Raw genomic sequence first — 17,962 nt, forward strand, 5'->3', positions numbered from 1 at the left:
TTTCGGTCATGACCCAGCCTTCATGACCATAGGTGAGGATAGGAACGAAAATTGACCAGTATATTGAGAGCTTTGCCTTCCGGCTCAGCTCTCTTTTCGTCACAACGGTGCGGTAAAGCGAATACAATACTGCCTTCGCTGCTCCGATTCTTCCGCTCCATTGTCCCCCTCACTCGTGAACAAGACCCCAAGATACTTGAACTCCTTTACTTGGGGTAACGCCTCATTCCCTACCCGGAGGAGACACTCCATCGGATTCCTGCTGATAACCAAGGTCTCAGATTTAGAGGTGCTAATCCTCATCCCAACCGCTTCGCACTCAGCTGCGAACCGGTCCACTGAGTGCTGATGGTCACAGACTGATGATGCCATCAGGATCACATCATCCGCAAAAAGCAGCGATGAGATCCCCAGCCCACCGAACTGCAACCCCTCCCCACCCCGACTACACCTTGATATCCTGTCCATGAACATTAGAAACAAGATTGGTGACAAAGCGCAGGCCTGGCAGAGGTCAACCCCCACCTGGAACGAGTCCGACTTATTACAGAGAACCAGAACACAGCTCTCACTTTGGACGTACAGGGATTGGATAGCCCTCAAAAGGGACCTCCTCACCCCATACTCCCGCAGCACCTCCCACAGTATCTCCCGGGGGACCCGGTCATATGCCTTCTCCAGATCCACAAAACACATGTAGATAGGATGGACATATTCCCAGGCCTCCTCCAGGACCCTTGCAAGAGTATAGAGCTGGTCGGTCATTCCACGACCAGGACGGAATGCGCATTGTTCCTCTTCAATCTGAGGTTCGACTATATGCCAAACCCTCCTTTCCAGTACCTTTGAGTAGACTTTCCCAGGGAGGCTGAGATGAGTGACACCCCTGTAATTGGCAGTTCGATGTAAATGCTAAATTCATATTACCAACTATAATTTTGGCATTTATGTAAATATATTTACATGTATTGAAGACATTAAAACATATTTGAAAACGGCCAATATTTCTGGCTCCCAGGTGTCTTTTATACAGGTAATGAGCAGAGAATAGGAGCACACTCTTAAAGGGAATGCTCCTAATCTCAGTTTGTTACCTGTATAAAAGACACCTGTCCACAGAAACAATCAATCAATCAGATTCCAAACTCTCCACCATGGCCAAGACCAAAGAACTGTCCAAGGATGTCAGGGACAACACTGTAGACCAGGTTTGTCTGTACTCCATTTACCCTCATTGTCATACCAAGTACAGCATGGTCAAGTACAGTGTCACGAATGTCACTGGAGATCATTGTTCTTCTTAATCTTCCTCTTGTCCACCACCTCTCATTTTTAGTTGTCCTTCTCTCACTTTCTCTCCCTCTTCCTTTCTCTCTTCCTCTCTCTCTCTCTCTTCCTCTCTCTCTTTCTCTCTCTCTTCCTCTCTCTCTTCCTCTCTCTCTTTCTCTCTCTCTTCCTTTCTCTCTTTCTCTCTCTCTTTCTCTCTCTCTTCCTCTCTCTCTCTCTCTCTCTCTTCCTCTCTCTCTTCCTCTCTCTCTCTCTCTCTTCCTCTCTCTCTTCCTCTCTCTCTTCCTCTCTCTCTTCCACTCTCTCTCTCTCTCTCTTTCTCTCTCTCCTTCTCCCTCTCTCTCTCTCTTTCTCTCTCTCTTCCTCTCTCTCTCTCTTCCTCTCTCTCTCTCTTCCTCTCTCTCTTCCTCTCTCTCTTTCTCTCTCTCTTTCTCTCTCTCGCTCTCTGACATTGTCATCCATTGTTCCAAAACACAGATGAGCTTTCCTGTAGCCCTTGTTATTCATGACAACAAATGCCTGATTAGTTGATTTGAGTTTAGTTATTGAATGGCCATGTTCTCTACTTGACAACTTGGTGACACTGGTCCTTTACAAAGAGAGTTACGTGTAGAGTTTGAGGAAAAAGAGTGTGATTGCAGCAGAGACTTGAAAACAGGTGAATAGTGGTTATAGGTTGGGGTAGTCCGTGAAATTAGCAAAATAGTTTTGTATATATTGTTCACAGAACCAGTTTCAGTGTGTTAGCGATTGTGAAAAACTGTGAGAGTAGTTGGGTTATATAACGAAAATGAATCTAGGGGAGTGAAACTTTTACATATCAAAGCTGCAATACTTTCAAATCCAAACTGGTTTCCCGGCAGGCTACATAAAAAAAGCACATCAAATTAAAAAGAGGACATTCTGTTATTATGCAGATTGAAACCATGATTGCGTAGATTGAAAAGGGATATGTGTTTCATCTATCCTTCTTTCTAAATGAAGCAACAATTGGTTACACTGCATTGTTAAATTTTTATCAGAAAATAACAGGACCATTAACTGCAGAAAAACGTTGAACTAATCTGTCCATAGAACATTCTTCCAGGAGTCTTGACGAGTCTGGATCTCTTCATTGAGTTAAACCTTTTGAAAAACATGGGTCCAGTTATGTCTGGTAAAAAGGGTTTGACCCCATTTCAAAGGCCAATCAAGGAAATGGTAAAGGTATATCTTATAGCTGACAGTTGTTTGACTTGCGTTCATGCTTTATACCATATTAATCTTTATTTGTATGTTGTGAGCTGTAAGTTACCAGGCTTGGCAACTAGTGTTTAAAAAAATTGCCAACAAATTATTTTGTGTCAATATACTCATGACAAATGTCAAGACAACCACAATGAAAGAGTCAGCATTTACATTTTTTATCATAACTCCCATGTCAAAGTTGGAATGTTTAGAAAATGTGAAATTAAATGATTTAATTGAAGCATATAATATTTGAACTGAAACATTTAATTCAGCAATTGTATTTTCTGAACTACAGATATTTATTTTACCATATTATTTAGGTCTTGGACACATTGGGATACAGTTTTTTTCCATATTTCATGAATTAAGTCATATGAGTACATATTCAAATGACCAGTACATAAAAATTATGTTTACATATTGGCCAAACCAATATCTACATAAGACAACAAATCCACTCACATATGCACTTGCCCACACACCCCTGGAGTACCCACACTTATATATACAATATACCCACAAATATACAATATAGTACCCACAAATATACAATATAGTACCCACAAATATACAATATATATACAGCATACAATATAAGCATATTCAGTAGATGCAAATATTTTTGTAGGAATGTTATCATTCAGGAAACATTAGAAAATGTCTCCTGCAGTTTCCAGTCTCTGATTGCATTGGATTTGTTTATACTGCACATACTCCAGATGTGTCCTGTGTGTGTGGTTGAATGGATTTTCAATATTCAAGGGTTTTTATGTACAAATAATTTGTCTATCCAATCTACAATATGTACCAACAATTATAGATCTGATTATTTGAACTTTAATTAATTTGATTTAATCATTGAAAAGGAAAGATGCATTTGTCCAATATCTAAATACAGCACAGTAAGAAACATATTGTAGCCACACTGGCTTAATAATAAAGATACATCTTCAGATGTATGAATCAGTAACATCAGAGAACACATGTAACAAGGGAAATGACGAGACTACGGACATGACTGGGCACATTTGTAACAGCCAGAAAATATCCATGATAAAATCTCATTTATAGGCAGCAGGTGGCTTCGTGATTAGATTGTTGGAGCAGTAACCGAAAGGTCGCTGGCTCAAACGCCCTTAAGCAAGGCACTTAGCCCTAATTGTTGCTAATTCTGGATGAGAGCATCTGTAAAAGGACGTAAGGGTATAACATTCTTATGTTTTGTACTCTAATAACAAACCAAACATGTTGTCGCTCAAACAGTTAGGGAACAAACAAAGGAGTCACTTCAACAACAAAACACAAAATAAATATTCTCACAAGAGTTTCTTAACGACACACATTGCAGTTTCCATTAAATATTGTCGAATAGGAAAAAAAATTTAAGACACCCACCATGAATTTCAGTTAACCAAACAAAATAAATACATAAACACATTTAGGATTGGTAGTGGCTAAATGAATCTTGGAGCAAAGCCAACCAGTAGAGAACATTAGGTTCCAACATGTATCGTATATTATCTCAGTAAATGCGAGTAAACAACATAAGTTGTTGCTTTCTTCTTTTCTCATTCCAACTGAAGCACTCTGCCAGCACTTACTAATGAGCTGTCCCAGGACAGAAAGCTACCTGTACCAACAAGGTGACCAGCAAGGGTGAAACACATCCATATTAATTACAAGATCACTCCAAACACTGAGGAAATTCTATTAATCTAGCCCGGGGTAAACCAGTCCATCATATCATAGGGGAAATGGGGAAAGGGGGAGGGGTTCAAATAAAACAGTAATCTGCATCGATCATGTAGTCTACAAGGCAGCATGTGGATTTGTCTATTTCCCATGAAATATTGGTTTGAATTAGTTTACATTGGGAAGGCATTTTGTTTTCCAAAAGCAATGAAGACACCTTATTCTACGCACTAATTACGCCACATTTATTTTGTACAGTACTGACTTATCACCTGGCTCAGGCCCACTACCAACCAAATGCATACAACTGTCGCACAATGCAAAACACATCTACAGCAGGCGCCCGGGTCAGATAAACTAACTCCCTCAGTGCCAACCCTAATTAGGTCGCCTGCATCAAAACACAATCTGGAAATCGGGTGGAAAAACCTTGCCCGTAACCTCTATGAATAATGAACTTGTACTATAATATGAGCTGTAAGCTACACACTAGCAGACGAAAGGTTCTAGAAGCTGGTTATGATGTTTAGAGAGTGCTGGTTTGGGCTATTGGGGACACTTACGGGCATGTGGGCGACTGACTGTGCATATTAGATCAACACCTAGCCTACCAGCTGGCATTGGGCGTGTGTGTGTTTTGCACTTGGGTACCAATTTCCCTCTGATCCCTGATGTTCCCTGAGTGTGCGTGCATGTGTGGGTTTTTCCTTGTGCACAGGTGTGCCAGTTTCCATCTGATCCTAATATTGTTTGAAGTGAGTTTGTGCTCGCCTGTCGTCATCATCGTCGCCGCCATGTTATTGGCATGCCTTTAGAAGGAATGCTTGCATAACATTTTTAACTGCCACTGAAATGCCTTTGTACTTTGCTCTTTGTAACACCATATGCTGGGCCACATAAAAACTGTAGCTTAAGTGATTAAAACGTTGGTCAAAACGTTGGTCACAGCAAGATTCTGTCACCAGATCAAATCCTGTTACATTACCATGGATGATGTGTTACAGAAACACAACGTGTCATTACTAAAGGTCGGGGAAGAATCATGGCCCCTTTTCTTCAGGTGTGGCAATTCAGGGTTAATCATCTACTAAGCTATGCTACTTAACTGAAAGCTCACAAGCTTAGACCCAGGCCTTCCAGCTTCCACACAATTAGTTTTGCCTACGTGCCATGATGAGCTGACTTTGTTGCAAGCTGCATTAGAAGCTGGATGTTAGATTACTTTTAGTTTTTGCAAATATGTATCTCATTGGACTCCAAATATTTCTCCCCTTTGTTTCATTTGCCGCTTAATAAACATGACCATATTGTATGTTTTTAAAATGGAAAATTAAAGAGAATTTCTAATTAGAAAGTCCTGGTTGGGTTCTTTGGTTAGCTGTTAAATGAACATGACGTCATCTTTCTGGATGTTCCTTGGTAGATGTTTGTTTGATCCTCAGCCAGGAAAAACAAGATGAGGTCTGTCACTTCCTGCCCAATTCGGTTTTGAAAGCTTGGTGTGAATATGACCAAGGCATTGTAAGCCAACTCAAAGTCACTGGCCAGTGGTCCAAAATGTGTCGCAACTACTGCAGTCAGACTCTGAGATAGGGGCAGTCTGCAGATGGACAATTTGCCTTAGGGTGTATCAAATCAGCTTTCAGTGGCATTCAAATGCAGCAGTTTTCCCATTGGGGGAAATGTCAGTTCAATGTCTTGTGATCAGTATTTGAGTTGTCATGTAATGCAAATTCAATGTTAACACAACAACACTTGGAGCCTTGTTCATTCATTTGATGACTCTGCAAATTCACTTGTTTTTCCAAGATGAGACATTACTAGGTGATTTAATTTGCACATTGGAAGAAGGTCACATGACCTTCACAATGGGAGAGAAGGTCACATGTGACCTTCACAATGGGAGAAGGTCACATGACCTTCTCCCATTCCTCCTCTGGATCATCCAGATGGTCATTGGTAAACTTCAGACGGGCCTGGACATGCGCTGGCTTGAGCAGGAGGACCTTGCGTGCGCTGCAGGATTTTAATCCATGACGGCATAGTGTGTTACTAATGGTTTTCTTTGAGACTGTGGTCCCAGCTCTCTTCAGGTCATTGACCAGGTCCTGCCATGTTGTTCCTCATGATCATTGATGCCCCACGAGGTGAGATCTTGCATGGAGCCCCAGACTGAGGGAGATTGTTGACCGTCATCTTGAACTTCTTCCATTTTCTAATAATTGCGCCAACAGTTGTTGCCTTCTCACCAAGCTGCTTGCCTATTGTCCTGTAGCCCATCCCAGCCTTGTGCAGGTCTACAATTTTATCCCTGATGTCCTTACACAGCTCTCTGGTCTTGGCCATTGTGGAGAGGTTGGAGTCTGTTTGATTGAGTGTGTGGACAGGTGTCTTTTATACAGGTAACAAGTTCAAACAGGTGCAGTTAATACAGGTAATGAGTGGAGAACAGGAGGGCTTGTTAAAGAAAAACCAACAGGTCTGTGAGAGCCAGAATTCTTACTGGTTGGTAGGTGATCAAATACTTATGTCATGCAATAACATGCAAATTAATTATTAAAAAATCATACAATGTGATTTTCTGGATTTTTGTTTTAGATTCCGTCTCTCGCAGTTGAAGTGTACCTATGATAAATATTACAGACCTCTGCATGCTTAGTAAGTAGGAAAACCTGCAAAATCGGCAGTGCATCAAATACTTGTTCTCCCCACTGTATATGACAAACATTTGAGTGACCCAACAAGCTCAACAGAATGCATGCTTGTTGTTGCCACTGATTTACGGTTGATTCTTGGCCAGTAAAGTTTTTTTTGTCCATTTGCTACAAAAGTGACATCAGTACTTCACATTTCTGGAAAGTGGAAGTTCTTCATTTTTCATAAAGCTAAATTATCTGGGAACCGATAATTCTTTTGGTATCTATGGCAGAAAATCCCATCAAAACCCACCAGTCTTTGGAAAACTTCACAATCTTCATTTACTTGGAAAGATGCAACACTTGTTTACTCTAACACTCATGTATTGTGGTCTGTGAGTTTGTACCAAATGACACTGTATTCCCTAGATAGTACATTATGTTTGACCCAATAAAGTGAATAGTATGCCACTGCAGTCAATATAAACACCTCCAGAAACATAGACTGCCTGGAAACACAAAGTGTCCTCCTTAAAAACCGACGTGTTGATAATCGTCCCACTCATCAGTTGATTGCGTGAGGCAGGATGTTGCATGTTAAGTAATTCACGTCTGGACTGTCTCCCAGTCTGGCAGGGCTATCAGGTCAGGATAATGAGGATCAGAGTTTATAAGATTTTAGGTTGGGATTCATTTAAATTCCCCCGAGTGATGTTTATGCAGTGTTGTTGTTTACAATATTCATTCCGTGCCCACACACTTCTAATTCTGATAAGCGAGATCATAGCTGTGAGATTTTTATTCAGCACCCAAGACCAGAGAATGTAAAAGACTAGTAAATGTGTCATAAATCCACATTCTACAATTTTTACTCCTACTCTAATGGCTATAAATAGAAGCATATTATTGCTTTAGTGATAAATTATACATATAGACAGATATTTAGGAATATTTAGCTGTTAACTCATAACGAGCTAAGAGTTACCAGCTGGTGTGTTGATTATTGAAAAAGGCATTCATTCAGTTTTTGCCTCTTTACTCCATAAATTGTTGATATAATTGTTGATATAATATTTTGATAAAAAATATAGGCCTACTGTCACAATTCTGGAAAAAGCAGGACTCACACATGGACTTGGAGAACAACAAAAAGGTTTAAATGATGAAACTAAGGCAGGTAAAAAATTTACAAAATTTAACGGCAGGAAAACCACAGACTGGTGGAAGGTACAGACGCAAAAGACGCAATAACACACCAAGGGCTTACAGAAGTGGGCAAACTAAATAGGGAGCTAACAAGTACTAAATAACAAACAGGTGAAAACCATCAGAACCAAAAGGACAGGCTACATTATGTTACAGAACAGCAAAAACAAAACATTAAAAAAGACCCCAAAAGGGCAGGCTACATTACAAAACAACAGCAAAAACAAAACAGAACCTTACACCTACACCCAACATTATTTACACAAGGATTTCACATGAAGCCTATCTGACACAGATATGCCTACATACATATCGCTATTTAGAGCCATGTTAAAAACACATTGTTAAAAAAAACATGTATGGCATAAATTATGCCTTTAATTGAACCATAGACCTGTCAAACTATTTATGAAACACATGCATTGTCTGCTCTGAGAAAGTGGGTAAAATGTGGGTAAATGACAGTGGTGACAAATGTGTTCATATAAAAAAATAAAAATTTAAAATGCCACTTTTGGGCCTGTGGGCCTGTGACATTATTCAAAACATTAAAAAGGTGTGCATGCTAACAAGCAAGAATTAAGAGTAGTCATTTAGTTGTGCCAAAATTATAGACTTTGTTAGGTTTTTCCATTGCAACATTTTCTGAACAGTCATATTTACAGTGATTGTCTGAAACACGCTGTGTAGTTTATTGATGGCGATTGGCGATTGGCGATGCCTCGGTGTGCTGGTTGATTTCCTGTGATTTGCAACATTGTAAATGAGCTTCACCAGTAATTTATTTGGAACATTTTCCTGATTTTATGTGTTTGGTTTGGTGTTTGTCTGGGCCATCTTTTCATCCTAATAACATCCTTATAACATTCTTTTAAAAAGTATCTCCTAAAATGTTAATTTGACAGTTTTCTACATCAAGAAAAGAATCCTGCAGCAGCGTGACATTTTAATTAATAATGTGGATTAGAATTTATGGACATTTGTGATTAAATGTTTCTACTGGAAAATCAAGTCTGAAATGTAAAAGTGGAAACATTTTTCCTATACTGCATAAGGGCGACCCATTTAGGATCTTACAACTGTACTGTGAGCTGAACATCTTAATTGTCTCAAAATCTGTTGGAACACGATTCCTAGGAAATATTTTAAGATGTTAAGTGGAGGCAGCCCGAGATTCTAGATCAGCAACCCCACAATGAAACACACAGCCCTGGAATAGAATTTGGGTTTAAAAACACCAAGTGGGTTGACATAAAAAAGGATCACCAACAACCAAAAAATATAAGGCTTCATTTTCACTGGGTTTGCCCAATTCTGATGGGTATTTTACACTAATTTGATATTTTGAGCCATCTTTTCAGCCTTGAAAAAAGATCTGATTGGAAATACATCTGATGTGAATGGTTAAAAGACAAATTAGCTGAGTAAAATATCCCAATTAGACTGCCTGTGTATGCAGGCCTGTCAGATCTGTGTTTGACTGCTGTTTTCACCCACCCCACCCAAGCCGGATGACTGTACGAAAGGGAAACAAGCGCCTGGCCATCTCTATCCAGGAACACATGGCTATCGACGTCTGCCCAGGCCCCATCCGCCCCATCCGACAGATCTCTGCCTACTTCCCCCGCCTCTCGCCCACTTCTTCAGCCTCTGAGCTGGATCCAGCCAATGAGGCTGGGTTTCCCTCCGAGCTCGGCCCTGGCAGCGGAGTAGGGGCAGTGGGGGGAGGAGGAGGGGGCAGCGGTGGCCTGTTGACCCCGCTCCTGGCGGGGGCGACGGGGGACGGCGAAGGGGGCGGCCTTTCGGCCACAAGCAGCATGGACACATCTATCGAGATCGACAGCGGAGACAGCGATGACAGCAGTGAGTGGAAAGGTTAACGTGTCGGATGAGTTTGTGGGAAGCAGTTTACCATGTAACTCCACTTTGAAATGACACCATCCAAGTCTACTCTGTTACTCCATCATGTTACTCCACCCTGAAATAATGTAACTCCACTCTGTTACTTAACCCTAATAACATTAAAGTCTACCACATAACTCTGACCTGTTACACCACACTTACTCCACTATTCAAGCCTACCCTGTTACTCCACTCTTTTAACTGCAACTCCACCCAGTTACTCCAAATAGTTACTAACCTGGTGAAAATACATGGTTTGGCATCAGAGTGAAGCATCACAGTGGAAAGTCAAAGCTGAGAATAAGAGTGAAATAACAGACTGTAGAAACAGAGTGAAGCAACAGAGTGGAGTAATATGATGCAAAAACAAATTAGAGACCAGAATGATAACAAGAAATAATAAACTTTTCATTGCTGTTGCTGTCTTTCAGCTGCCCTGGGGACATTGGAGTTTGACCTGCTGTATGAGCGAGCCACCAGCTCTTTACACTGCACCGTCATAAAAGCCAAGGTAGCTAAATTTGAATATAGCCCCAGAAAAAGATTTCTCTCTTTATATCAAAAGCCAGCTGCTTCCACACTCCCTCCGTAGCATGTTTTAGCACTGATAGCAACATATAAAACAGTCATCGGGATGGGATGTCCTGTGGGTTAAGAAAGAATCACGTCTCAATTTGGTCATCAATAGGAATCAGCCATTGAGTAATACTCGCAAATGTACTACTTGGGTTGTGTGTTGGATGACAGACACAGTAATAGGAGTCGGAACCGGTACATTGAAATATTCAACTCTGTAGCGTCTCCTACCACTCCAACCCACCGCATGTTTTGAAACAGACCTGTCAAGATTCCTCCCCCACCTGTCAGTATTATCGCTGCAGTAGACAGCTACATTTTTGACAAGGTTTGATGATGAATCGTTCATGTAGGACTTAGACTGTACACTTCACTCCATCCCAATTCTCTACCCTACCCCCCCCCCCCCCACTTGATTCAGTTTCAGTTTAAAGGGCTTTATTTGAATGGGGAACATTAATGCAAAAGAAGGATGAAACAGACATGATGAATAAATCTCCTTCCTCCTTTAATTTCTCTCTATCTTTCGTCTCTCTTTCGCCATTCCCAAGGGTCTGAAGCCAATGGATTTCAATGGCCTGGCTGATCCTTACGTCAAGCTGCATCTGCTCCCAGGAGCCTGCAAGGTCCTATGTGTTTTCTTTCATTGAACCTTCACCACATGTAACTTACACCTTTTAAGGCTTTATGACAATGTCATGTCATTGTTGTATATTTCATGTTGACTGGTTGTGTAGTATTGACAGTTTTATCCTTTTCTGTGATGTGTTAACCTAAGAGCCCCTTAGGGCCACCGTAGGTTTGTTGCTGCTACTGTTGTAACCCTGCTTTCATGTGTTCTGCCACAGGCGAACAAACTGAAGACCAAGATAGTGCGCAACACCCTGAACCCCGTGTGGAATGAAACACTTACCTACCAAGGCATCACAGAGGAGGATATGTACCGGAAAACACTCAGGTTATTGTTACACATGGGCATCTAGTCAAAATCAGTCTCTGTGTTTCTATCTGTCTCTACGCTATGTGTTTCAATCTGTCTCAGTATCTTTCTCTGTCTTAATTTCTGTCTGTCTCTCCATTCTGACTCTCTCTGTTCAAACATCTCTCGCTCTCTCTGTCTCCTCAGTCGCTTTCACAAACACACATGTATACCTGCACACACACACTCTAACACAATTGGTTTTGCATATGGCAACGTCTGTTTTGCTCCCATCTCCATTTGTTTATCAACCGCTTTCTTCTCTCTTTCTTTCCCTCTCCTTAATTCTTCACTCTCACTTCATTTTCTTCTTTCTCTCTCTCCCACCCACCTTCTCTCCATCCATCCCTTCTTCCATCTGCAGTGACAGATTGAGGTCGGCGTAAACACTGGGGGGTATCTAATTTCATTGACCCCCCCAGAAGTGACGAAAGTCTCATGTTGTTTGTGCGGGTGACGACTTTACAAACTTTCTCTGAAGCAGAATTGAATAGACTATTGATCTCCTGTGAGATATTAGAAGCCCCCCAGCATGAGATGCTAAATGTACCCTATTCTCTATACAATGCCCACATTTTGACCAGGCCCCATAGTTAACCGTGGAAGACATAGGATTCAATTTGCATCCTCCATACAGGCAACATCAGCCTAACTGAGAAGTGAAGACTACATGTGCTATTAATAGATTGCACATATTTGAATAATATAACGTTTATCATTGTTGACTAATGAGAATCTTGAAGCTTCACATAATGTGAAATATTTGAAGGCGGACACTCCAAGAAATATAATCAGAAGATTCCATTACTGTAGGACCAAGAAAATAGCTTCTGAAGTTTAATAATTTTATGTTAGTTAATGGGAGTATATGGAGATTATTTTCCATTTCCTGAAAAGGGTTTACTTTAGAGATAAGAGGGTTTCATCAGACTGCAGCAATATGCCAGTTCTTAAAAAAAAAATCAAAAGACACTTTTAATACATTCACACATTTTCTGTTTGGATGGCCCCAGTGGGGACAATTAAACACAACCCATTGCAAAAATCATGCTCTACCAATGCAAACACAAAAGATGGATTTGCCACATGAATCCCAGACTAGATTCCTAGTGGTGATGGAAGGTGTCACTGAAATCATAGGGATTGTCCTCAAAAAGTAAATCAAACTGTTAAATTATTGTGTAAATCCATGAGTTAATTCGAGTGAAAACCACCCATGATTAGATAATCTTTTCATGTTTAGATTGGTGTAGTTCACTGATTGGACACTGGAGCATTGGTTTGTGATACTTTCCCTGTGCAGGGATTACATTTGAAAAGCCTTTTATCGGTGCCGCAGGCGATGTGTTTTCCAAGGAGATGGAAATGTCAGCCACTGTCATGTTAAAAATGATCATGTATTCCATGGCTATAGAGTACCTCCCCGTTTCCATCCCCCTCTCTCACACTTGACTCCCAGGCCTGTTATTTCGCTCTCTCTCGCTTTCTCTCTCACTACCTCCCCCAACCCCCTGCTCCTCTCACTTTCTCTTCTGGCTTCCTGGGTTTCATCTTAGAGGAAGTGAAGGGATGCTTGTGTTCCGAGGACTAATTCAGTATAAATTACCTCTGGGGCCTTCAACAGATATCAAGTGGTTTCCTCTGGTAACTTGCATCACTGCCTTTGGAAAGTATTCAGACCCCTTCACTTTCTCCATATTTTGTTGTGTTATAGACTGCGTTTGGTTGGTGTGCTTTTGGTTGATGCTTGGCAATGTGGGTGGATTGACTTCCTGCTTGTTGGGCCATGTCTAGGGCCTCCCCCAGATAGGGCCACAATGTCACAGGAACCCCTGTCTCAGCCCCAAGGTCTTACGCTGCTATATTATTGTGCCGGGAGAGTAGGGTCAGTTCTCCTTCTCAACTGTAAATCCTTGCAAATCTAAGGAAAGCGCTCTCTAAATTTTCCTTGTCTCCTGCTCCGTTTAAAATTAGGAGGAGATGTGGTCTTGGCCCACACTGCCAGAGTACCAGGCTCAAAAGATTTGTCGCTCTCCCTGTCCAATGTCCTCCTGGTTGTGTTACAGATCAAGAAGATACCTGATGATTCCAGCTGCCACTCTGCTGAGCCCCCCCACCCCCCCATCCCCCCAGGATTGTCCCTGTCCTTGTCCATCAGATCATGCTTCTGACCTTGATTTGTTTTAATAGACTCTGGTCACAGCCCACACGCATTTATTAATTACTACAACTTGTACTCTCAAAGATTTCACCTGGCATTGCCAGGTCACAGCCCACACCCCTCCAAGCCTGGTTCTTCTCTAGATTTCTTCCAATTTCGTCCCCTTTTAGGGAGCTTTTCCTAGCCACTGTGCTTCAACATGGATGTTGCTTGCTCCTTGGGGTTTCAGGCTGGGTATTTTGTAAAAGCACTTTTGACAACTGCTGATGTAAAAAGGGCTTTATAAATACATTTAATTGATTGATTGATATAGAAATGTATTCAATACATATTTTGTCATTAATCTACACGCGAAACACCATAATGACAAAGCAATTTCACAATATTTAAAAGTAATAAATAAATAAAAAATGTAGTTTATATGAGTACTCAGACCCTTTACCATAACATTCCATATTTAGCTCATGTTTGGATTCACCAAGACTTACTAGAGATTGCCATCCGACTAAACTAAGTAAACAGACAAGAAGGGCCTTGGTCAGGGAGATGACACAGACCATCAGAGATTCTCTTTGGAGAGGAGAGAACCTGCAAGATGCACATATATGCAGCTCTCAGCCTTTTATGATAGATTGCCTAGACAGAAACCATTCCTTCTAGAAGCACTCTGTTCAGGTATTATGCCAAGCAGTACATCTGACCTAAACATTACCTGGCTAATACCATCTATTCAGTTAAGCATTGTGGTGGGAGCATCATGTTGTGGGGATGCTTGTCAGCGGCAGGGACATGGAGACTGGTCCGGATTGAAGAACAAACCAAGCAAGATCCATAGCACACAGGAAATCTGATCCATAGCAAACAGGACCTCAGAATACAGCGAAGATTCCAAATTCAGGATGACAAGTCTCAGAAGCATACAGCCAAAACATTGTTGGAATGGTGTCAGGACAAGACTGTGAATGTCCTTGACTGGCCCAGCAAAGGCCTGGACTTAAACCTCATTAAACCGATGGTCCCCAGCCAATCTGACAGAGCTTAAAAGGAAAGGAAAGAAAATCTGTTGGAGGCAACCCAAAGAAGACTCGAAGCAATGATTTCTATTCAAGGCTTTTCTACAAAGTATTGAATAAAGGGTCTAAATACATTTCAATAAATTGGCAAACATTTCTAAATCATGTTTTTGCTTTGTCATTTTGGGGTATTTTGTGTAGATTGATGGCACAAAAAAAAAACAATCTCAATACTTTCCAAAAGCCCTTGTGAAGCCCTTGTGGACCCTAGTCCAACATAATGCATTATACAGGAAATAGGATGCAGTTTGGGACTTATTTTGACATCCTTCCCAGTTCCTGGCAGCTACAGACAGCCAAATAACTTGGCCATCTTTGTCTCTTGGCTATGAATTAAGTTCAAGAATAAATATGACAGTCTTGATCCCGATTCACTTCCTCGGAGTACAGCTGTGTGATTGTGGCCAGGACCGCCCGGGGGTCTTCCATAGTACAATGCAAACAGGCTCAAGACCAGCTTGTCATCACGCTCTAGTCACTCATTGTGTGCAAGCTCAATTGTGGTTGTTGGTCAGAGAATTTACTCTCCTCCAGCACATATGGAACTAAAAATACTTGATTGGTTGATCGACCTGTGAAACAGTTTAGCATTGCAAGTGCTTAAGCAAAGACAACAACAAGAAATAACAAGTGGGGTCAGGCGACATATGATATTTGATATACATAGTTAATGTCAAACATATGCATTTTTCTAATATTGCTTGTTTTACTATTTCCACCAGGATACAAAACATTTTACACAGATGCACACATACTTACTCTCTCTCTCTCTCACACACACACACAGACACACCTGTCCATAAAAAATACAATATAAACAACACCCTCTGTCCCATTCCTCCTCTTCCATTCATGTCTTCTACCTGTTTATTTGTGTGTCTGAGGTGACATAGTGCCACTGTGGCAGGGTACTAACACAGCTGCATAAAATATGGTTTGGAGAAGCTGGCATGCAGCACTTTCACACTGTCTGAATTCCTGGCAATGCCACATACTAATTGCATCCACTACATTTGAATGATGGATTATTCATTATATTGGCTTGTATCTCAATCAAATTCTTAATAGATATGCATACTTTTTACTGCGCCATAGAACACAGTCTAATGATAGTAACACATTGTTAAATAAGAGCAACACATCGTTAACATGGTTTATTAGCATGCAGCATTTCCTTTAACCTTATTTTCCCAGGTAAATGTTTATCCAGGAATTTGTAAATTGTTATCATTGTACCTGTGTACACACCAAGAAATCTAGTGTGCTCATTTGTAGAAATGTAGAGTATAGAACGCAGGTAATACTAATCATGGAGTGTTAATGTGTTACTTGTCATGACCTCCCACATTGTTGTCATAAGGTTGTTTTTACAATTATTTTAAGAACTGCGTTTCATTTTCACCTTTTGGGCCTTGGTATTAGAACCAGCAACCTTTGGTTTACTCGCCCAACACTTTTGACCACTATGCAACCCTGTTGCGCTTTATATGTAGACCCTGTTGATGGTATCAGTGGTGTTAATTAATTCTACATAAAAGGGTCATAACCGACCAAATCAAGCATGCAAGGCAAATCATCCGACCATATTTATGAATAGTACATTTATCCATGAATTGCCGCTTTAGCATTGTAATAAATCACACAATGATGTCAGCCCACTACCTACCACAGGACTCTGTTACTGAAACCAGCGTGAATGCATGTGCATTTTAGGGGGCAGGGTCAAGGTCGATGGCATTAAGGCCCGGCCACCATCTCTGACCACAACTTTCTAGCAAATGTTTCCTTCATTTAAAGCTACATGGGTGTACTAATGCACCTAGCTGCAAAACATACCATTGAAACATTAAACATCAAAATGTGTACACTACCGGTCAAATGTTTTAGAACACCTCAATGTTTCCAGTTTTAACTGAAATTCACACAATTTAAACTATTCCTGTACTTTGAAATTAAAGCAAATAACAAATAAACAATTGGAGACGAGTTAGATATCAATCAATCAATCAATCAACATTTATTTATAAAGCGCTTTTTACAACAGCAGTTGTCACAAAGTGCTTTACAGAGACACCTGGCCTTAAACCCCAAGGAGCAAACAACAGTAGTGTTGAATTTCAGTGGCTAGGAAAAACTCCCTAAGAAGGTCGAATTTTAGGAAGAAACCTAGAGAGGACCCAGGCTCAGAGGGGTGACCAGTCCTCTTCTGGCTGTGCCGGGTGAGATATTAAGAGTCCAATTGGAATAATAAATAAATTTCTCTGGGCTAAATCCAGAGTATATTTGATTTTAGACTAGGTCAGAAGTATGACCAGGTGGACAAGGACAGGAACAGCAACGGTCCCCCCAAACCAGGTAATCCGCAGGATTCCACATCGTGGAATCATTTTGTTTAACAAAATGTAATCTATATTTTTGATGAATCAAGGTAACCACCTTTTATAGACATAACAGTTGACAATCATACTACAATGGAATTCAAATATTGCTCAACACAGTTGTCGAAATTTGCACAAATGTGTGTGCACTTGTAGCTTACTTTACTTTTAAACATCTGCCCTGTTCATTCCAAACCATCTCGATGGGGTTGAAGTCTGGAGACATGATTTGAAGCCTACTGCCTTGTTCTTTTCTTCTAAGATAGTGCTGACATAGCCTGGAGGTGTGTTTTGGGTAATTTTCTCGCTATAGGATTAACCCCTGACCAACACCAGAGAGATTAAACTGAATATTTCAAATGTTTATTAATCGGTCCATCAGATCTTCTTCCAGCCTTCTGTAGTTCACTGGAGGTGATTCATGGCCCAGACAAGCCTCTTTTTCTTAGTTTACCATGTTAGCAATGGCTTTCTTACAAACCTGCACCTCAAAGTATTCTTTTCACAGTTGACACTGTGACTTACTTATTGGGCTAGAGTTAGGTCTGGCATTAATGGTCTGGATGAGTACATTGACGCAGTGACATCATACATCAGCTTCTGTAAAGACAACTGCATACCAACACATACCAAGGTGAGCTACAACAACAACAAACCCTGGTTTGGACAGCTGCGTTTAATAAAGGAGGAGGTGTTAAGGAGTGGGGACACAAACAGGTACATAGAGGCTAAATACAGCTTTGGTAAGGCAGTGAAGGAATCCATCGGGGCCCATTTACAATCACCCATTCTAATCATCCCCATCTCTGCCACTACAATGGAACTTTTAATCCTGGAAGGGG

General features: G+C 40.9%; 1 protein-coding gene across 2 annotated transcripts in view; it reads left to right on the top strand.

Moving 5' to 3' along the window:
* LOC105024376 (double C2-like domain-containing protein alpha) overlaps window positions 1-17,962 on the top strand; it is a 77,620-nt gene that overhangs the window by 11,419 nt on the left and 48,239 nt on the right. For both annotated transcript variants that reach the window (XM_010894296.4, XM_010894297.4), the window contains exons 2-5: window positions 9,559-9,914; window positions 10,385-10,464; window positions 11,081-11,155; window positions 11,378-11,487. In XM_010894296.4, coding sequence (XP_010892598.1) covers window positions 9,563-9,914; window positions 10,385-10,464; window positions 11,081-11,155; window positions 11,378-11,487 — 617 coding nt within the window. In that variant the 5' untranslated portion in view covers window positions 9,559-9,562. The remainder of the gene's footprint in view (window positions 1-9,558; window positions 9,915-10,384; window positions 10,465-11,080; window positions 11,156-11,377; window positions 11,488-17,962) is intronic.

Source organism: Esox lucius, chromosome 5 (assembly GCF_011004845.1).
Source record: "Esox lucius isolate fEsoLuc1 chromosome 5, fEsoLuc1.pri, whole genome shotgun sequence".
NCBI classification, from domain to species: Eukaryota; Metazoa; Chordata; class Actinopteri; order Esociformes; family Esocidae; genus Esox; species Esox lucius.